At 47.9% G+C, this 6686-nt stretch overlaps 1 protein-coding gene across 3 annotated transcripts in view; it reads right to left on the reverse strand.

Moving 5' to 3' along the window:
- ITGAL (integrin subunit alpha L) overlaps positions 1–6307 on the reverse strand; it is a 40848-nt gene extending 34541 nt beyond the window's left edge. Inside the window, exons 1-7 of one of the 3 annotated variants that reach the window (XM_038539809.1) lie at positions 6077–6307; positions 4699–4801; positions 3756–3850; positions 3573–3640; positions 2039–2156; positions 1783–1913; positions 229–374 (exon numbers count right to left, since the gene is read on the reverse strand). In XM_038539809.1, coding sequence (XP_038395737.1) covers positions 229–374; positions 1783–1913; positions 2039–2156; positions 3573–3640; positions 3756–3850; positions 4699–4801; positions 6077–6131 — 716 coding nt within the window. In that variant the 5' untranslated portion in view covers positions 6132–6307. Of the gene's footprint in view, positions 1–228; positions 375–1782; positions 1914–2038; positions 2157–3572; positions 3641–3755; positions 3868–4698; positions 4802–6076 lie in introns of all 3 variants that reach the window. The other 2 variants (XM_038539810.1, XM_038539811.1) reach the window with 2 other exon arrangements.
- Positions 6308–6686: the final 379 nt, after the last annotated feature.

Consider the following 6686-nt stretch of genomic DNA (forward strand, 5'->3'; position numbering starts at 1 on the left):
CGGGATCCCTGCTCAGCAGGGAGTCTGCTTCTCCCTCTCCCTCTGTCCCTTGCCCTGCTCATGCTCATTCTCTCTCTCAAATAAATTAAATCTTAAAAAAAAAACTGGACTAAAATTGCTCCAGTTGAATTTCTACAATAATCTGCCCATTGCTAAGCCTACACCCTACAACCTGAAGAAGCCAGTGCCAACTGACAGGTGGGCTCTCTCCTGCAAAAGGGGACTCACGCGACATAGTTGATGGCACCAAAGGTGTTGGTCAACAGGCGCATGTGTACTACTTTGCCCAGCAGAACATCAGGGTTCTTCACCTTCACATAATCCAAGAAATTAAATTCTGTTTTGCAGTCTGTGGAAAACTGAACAGCAGCAAACTGGAAAAAGAAGCAAGAAATGAAATGTCATTACATAGCCCTTCCCACTTGTTTGCTCCAATTGATTTCTTTTTTTTTTTTTTAAGATTTTATTTTTAAGTAATCTGCACACCCAACATGGGGCTCGAACCCAAACCCCCAAGATCAAGAGTTGCACACTCTACTGACTGAGCTAGCCAGGTGCCTCTTGCTCCAACCTATTTCTTTTCTTTTCTTTTCTTTTCTTTTCTTTTCTTTTCTTTTCTTTTCTTTTCTTTTCTTTTCTTTTTTTTTAGGATTTTATTTTTAAGTAATCTCTACACCCAACATGGGGCTCGAACTCACAACACCGAGATCAAGAGTTGCATGCTCTTCCAACTGAGCCAGTCAGGAGCCCCTTCTTTTTTTTTTTTTTTAAGATTTTATTTATTTATCCATGGGAGACACACTGAGACAGAGAGGCAGAGACACAGGCAGAGGAAGAAGCAGGCTCCACACAGGAGTCCGATGTGGGACTTGATCCTAGGACTCCAGGATCATGCCCTAGGCTGAAGGCAGGTGCTAAACCGCTGAGCCACCCAGGGACCCCAGGAGCCCCTTATTTTTTTAAAGATTTTATTTATTTATTCATGAGAAACACACACAGAGAAAAAGGCAGAGACACAGGCAGAGGGAGCAGCAGGCTCCATGCAGGGAGCCCGACGTGGGACTTGATCCTGAGTCTCCAGGATCAGGCCCTGGGCTGAAGGCGGTGCTAAACCGCTGAGCCACCATGGCTGCCCAGGAGCCCCTTCTAATCTATTTTTTATCCAGCACCTGGGTAACCCAACCCCCACATTCCTGTCTCAAAGCATTTTTTTGAAAATGAGGTAATATATGCACAAACACAAAAATAAAATTAAATAAACCTTTGATCCCTTATGCAGTGATGTCTGCTATACTCCTGTCCTTGGCCTGTCCTCCCCAGTGGGGATGGTTCTGCTGAGTGACCCGGCTAAACTGGACACAGCTGGTTGGGCCACAGACGGCCACTTGGCTGCCTCGAGGCCAGTCAGAATCTATTCTCCAAGAATTTGGAATATGCAGAGGGAGGGGTTGGTGGAGACGACAAAAAACCCTCCTGAAACTTTAACTTGTGAATTTGGGAGCTTTCCACAGGCCCACGTGATCCAAAAAAGCTGAGGAAGAACGTGCAGAGAGAGAGAAGAGGGAAGCAAAACCCAGAAGCAAACCAAAACCCCCCAGAAGTGAGAACTAAAGAGAATCCCACAAACTTTCTATTCCTTAGTTCTGTCTCTTCCAGAAGTCCAGTTACAACCATTCCTTTAGGTTCTGAAGACACCTCATACTGAGTTTTTCTTTTATGCCTTAAGCTAGCTCAAGTAGGTATTTATTGCCTACAAATAGGAAAACTAATTAATAGATTTACCTGGTAGGAAGAGTTGCTGAGTTTCTTCATCACATCCTTCATGAAGTCCAGAATTTTCTGAAATTCATCTTGCTGCAAGCTCATTGAACCATCAAACAGAAATACCAAGTCCACGTTGCCCTTTATACATTCTACAGAGGCCAGGCACAAAGGGACTCGATGAAGTGTCTCCACGGGTTGGCCTGCCCAGGCTGCTTCCCTTGTATGAGCAGCCATCTGGGAGGGATGTTTACCCACTGGACCCCCGGCTCCTTACCCTGATAACCAGGGCGCCCTTGCAGCACAACACCTCTCAGATTCTGGTGGAAAAGGTAACACAGGCCACTTAGGTAGACATTCTGATCACACGTCCGAGACAGCCCAGGGTCACAGGCCTGAAGGAAGCAAAGGTTTAAAAAAAAATAAAGAGTTGGGGCTTCTTCCTTTGTATATTCTGGGCATCACCAGCGAAGAACAAGAACCTTCAGAGTCATCATCTCCTGACTTCACTCCCTACATCCAACTGGTTACCAAGGCAAGGTAATTCTGCCTCCGGCTCTTCTAGGAATTTCTCCATCCCTACCACCAAAGCTGTATGCCAGTGGATATTCACTGTCTATAGAAGAGTTTAAACTTTGGAGGTTGGCATTCATACTGTTTGCAGGTGGGGACTCTCCTACATTTCCAGGCCAATCCCCTTCCATTTCTAATCACACATTCTGTGTTTAAGCCAAATTACTCACTATTCCTGGGATATACAATGTTGTTTTTTTCATTTATGACTGTTTTTCCTGCCAGACTGAAATTTCCTGAAGGTCAGAGCTCGTATCATCTTTGTATCTCGCTCCTCTGACCCTATGAGAACTTAGCACACCGGCTGGCATGTAATAGTAGCTAAGTAAACAAGCTCCAAGAAAATGCTAGATGAATATATCCCTCAGTCAGCCTTCTACCTCTCATATACCCATGTTTGAAGATGCTGCTGGGATGAACTGTAAAGATCAATGGATTTAGAATCAAATGGGAATTTGATTCAAATCCTGGCTCTACCATGTGACTTTGGCCAAGCCTCTTAAACCCTTGGGTCTGTTTCCTCACATGTAAAATGTGTATACTGGGCACTCAGGTGGCTCAGTGGGTGAGCGTCTGCCTTTGGCTCAGGTCGTGATTCCAGGGTCCTGGGATTGAGTCCTGCATCAGGCTCCCTGTGGGGAGCCTGCTTCTCCCTCTCCCTCTGTCTCTGCCTTTCTCTCTCTGTCTCTTATGATTAAATAAAATAAAATCTTTTTTAAAAATGGGTATACTGATCTCTGCCTCATCCAAGTACCTCGAACATAAAGGAGATAAAAGCAGCGTTTTTGCACCACTAGTCATTTATGTACACTTCACAATTTCTGCCATGTGGGCCTATCATGCATACTCTTATTTATGTAATGTTTTATTTACTTTAAATTTACCTTTTTTTTTTTTTTAACTTTAGCTTTACCCCAAGCAGTTTGATCCAAGAAATCATGAATTTGATGTGTGGTATATATTTCCTAAGAAGCCATTAAATAAAGATATAAGTATAAAACATCAAAAGTTTGTGTACCACCAAAAATCACCTCTGTATGTCAATGGGCACATTTCATATTTGGAAAAAAACTGACATAAGTAAGAGCTCAAAAATAGTTGGCTCACACTGCATTCTTAATAAATCCTGATTAATTCAGAATCTCTCTGATGCCTGAAATCTTCCATAGGATTTTTACTCCCTTTGCCTTCCTTCTTTTTAATCTGTCTTTCTTAGTATCACTACATGAGATTCTTACCAAAAGCTTTCCACTTATGAAGTCTGTCGCCAAGGTCATCCCCAAGTACTTGGAAGTATAGTTGGAACCTGTAGGCACCAGGAGATTGATTGGTCTGGAGGAACTTAGGTACTGAGGTGTGGTGGGGCCAGCCTCGACTTCCCTGGGACAGTATTCCTCCCAGGCCCCTCACCAGTTACTCACCACTCAGGCTGACTGGTAGGCAGTGGCCAGTGCCTGGCTGGCATTGATAGAGGTTTCCTGTGCTGTTCCCCTCACCTGGAGCTCCCACGACAACCCTGATGAGAAATCTCACCTGTGAGATGAAGTTGTCCCATCTTTACCCACCCACTCCTACCCATTGGGGGGCTCAGATCCCAAGTTTCTCAAAGCAATGCAGTTTGTCCCCTGCAGGGAGGCTCCTCAGTCCCCACCTCTTCCCTATTCAGAGGCAAAAATTCTAGAAAGTTAAGGATCTTTTCCATTTATAGTTTAGAAAAACTGAGGTCCAGAGAATGATGTGCCAGATGTCACATAAGTTTGCTCAATCAGGCAACAATTCAAAAGTCATTTATGAAGGTGCCTCAGTGTTTCGCTGCCTAACGTGTGCCTTGGGCTCAGGTCATGATCCTGGTCCTGGCTCCTGGGTCCTGGAATGGAGCCTCACACCTGGCTCCCTGCTCAGCAGGGAGTCTGCTTCTCTCTCTCCCTCTGCCCCTCCACCTGGTTGTGCTCTCTCTCTCAAATAAATAAATAAAATCTTTTTTAAAAAGGCATTTATGACATATCTACTCTGTGCTAGGTTGGGGCATGTATTGGGCATGAGGGGAAAAATGAGAGAAACAAAGTTTCTGCTGTTAAGGAGCTCACTGTCCAGCCCAAGCCCTACTGGGGAATTTAGAAGTGTTGCAAATCCTTTTAGGGGCTGTGATATTTCCCCTTCTATCAGGCACTTAGGTGGAGATTTAAGGATGGACTGTGCTGGTCCTACTATCTGATGGCCTCGCTCCTCCAGAAGGAAGACCCTCGGCACCTGCCGGTTTCCCGACCTGCGCCCCTCACGCCCCCGACGCCCGCTCCCCCGCGGGCTGGTGTCCTGGTCTCCAGTCCTGGCTCTGCGGGGCAGGGGGGGCCGGGGGCGGCTCACCGGTCTCCAACCTGCAGGACTCTGTACCCAAAATGCCTCCCGGCGTGTGGGAAGGAGAAGTTCTGCACGTGCCGCACTTCCAAGTTGTAGCCTGAGGCCAGGGCTGAGGGAGACCAGGGGGTGCGGTCCGGTCGGTCAGGTCAGCGGGTCAGCGGTTCCGGCCAGCCAGGGTCCCCGCAGGGGGCCCCAGAGCCGCAGGCGCTGATTGGCGGTCGCCCACGTGCCCCAAGTGGGCGGCCCACCCACAAAGACCCGGCTCCTTCCTCCTGGGGCCACCCGCCGCCTGCTTGGGAGGCAGAGCTAGACCTTCCCCCTCGGGCTTCCCCTTTCAGAGCCTCGACTCCGGGAAATTGGAAGCAGCAACTCCCTACTACCCAGAGCGCACTTGGACTGCTAGCAAAGAAGGAAGGATGAGAAGGCGTTGGTCCGTGAGATAGAGGCAGATGGAAGGGGCCCCCCGTGGGATGAGGTTGCCCCATCGCAGGGTGCATCTCCCAACACACCCACTTCTCCCTTGGGCCTAGGACCCTAGATAATTAGCCTCAGGCTTCTGCCCGCAGACTCATGGTTTCAAGGTCCCCTGATCCCCATGCAGCTGCTTCTCATCTAATGCTCCCTTACTGCCCACCCCACTGTGCACCAGGCTCTTCCTTCCATTAGATCTCAGGTTGGCCCATGTCATCCCCCACTTCAAGCTGCCTAGCATCCTCCTTTGCAAGCCCCTAACTGTCCTTTCTGGCCCTGCTTTCTTCCAGGCATCAGGCTTCTTTCCCAGGCATCCAGGATGGCAGAGAAGCTGCCCCACTGTTTGTTCACGAACGGACTGAGGTCCAGAAAGAGCAAAGTGCTGAGATGGTACACAGTGGTGCCATGGGCAGGACCAGACCCCAGCGACTGCTCCAGGTACCCATTAGCCATCTGCCTTTTTAAAAAACCCTAAGCCAGAGATGCCTTCAGCTCAGGGCATGATTCTGGGGTCCTGAGATCCAGTCCCTCATCAGGCTCCCCACCGGGAGCCTGCTCCTCCCTCTGCCTGTCTCTGCCTCTCTCTCTGTGTCTTTCATGAATAAATAAGTAAAATCTTAAAAAATGAAAAATAAAGACCCCACTCTGTATCTCTGTTGCCACCTGTGTCTTCCTTCTCTTTTCCTCCAGACCTTGCCTCTACTTTGGACTCTAACCTCTTTTTTTTTTTTTTTTTCTAACCTCTTTCTTTCCTTATCCCCTTCTCCCTCCAAGATTCCTAACCCTCATGTCACCTGTGGCCAATCCCACCCGACACTAGCTGCTCTTTTACTCCAGTTCCACAAAGTCCTGTGGTCTCACTGGACAGAGACACATGTCCCTTGCCTTCCCCTCCATTTTTTCCCTTGCCTACCGAAGAGGGAAGGCCCGGACAGCAGCAGCCTCGTTATGATGATGTAGGAGTTCATCTTTCCAGCGGCTGGAGATGTCTAATCAAGACTCCGGTCTCAGAGAACCCTGGGGATTTGGCAACCAGACAGACTAAAAGAGGGAAATAATAATGCCCCAGGGCCTCCTGCAGTGAGACTTTTTCACAAAGACGCCAAGCTGGTGACAATGGGTGGTGGTGAGCCTATAGGGCTTGTGAAACCACATGGGTTTAGAGGAAGTGTAGGCAGGTTAGAGACACTTCCTGTGCCCGCTTGCATTTTCACATCATCCAAGAGCAGACAACACAGTAGGTAGCAACCTCCTGACCAAGAGCTGCTGGTTCCTTGTCTTTCACCAACACATAAACTGAAGACTCTGTCTTTTAAAGTTCAGCATAGGACTGGTCAAATCAACTGTGGCACAATCATAATGGAGTGCCACCTCGAAAAAATAAGGGACACCTGGGTGGCTCAGTTGGTTGTCTTCCTTCTTCTTCTTCTTTTTTTTTTTAAGATTTTATTTATTTATTCATGAGACACACACACACACACACACACACACACACACACAGAGAGAGAGAGAGAGAGAGGCAG

The sequence above is a fragment of the Canis lupus genome, chromosome 6 (assembly GCF_011100685.1).
Source record: "Canis lupus familiaris isolate Mischka breed German Shepherd chromosome 6, alternate assembly UU_Cfam_GSD_1.0, whole genome shotgun sequence".
Lineage (NCBI taxonomy): Eukaryota > Metazoa > Chordata > Mammalia > Carnivora > Canidae > Canis > Canis lupus.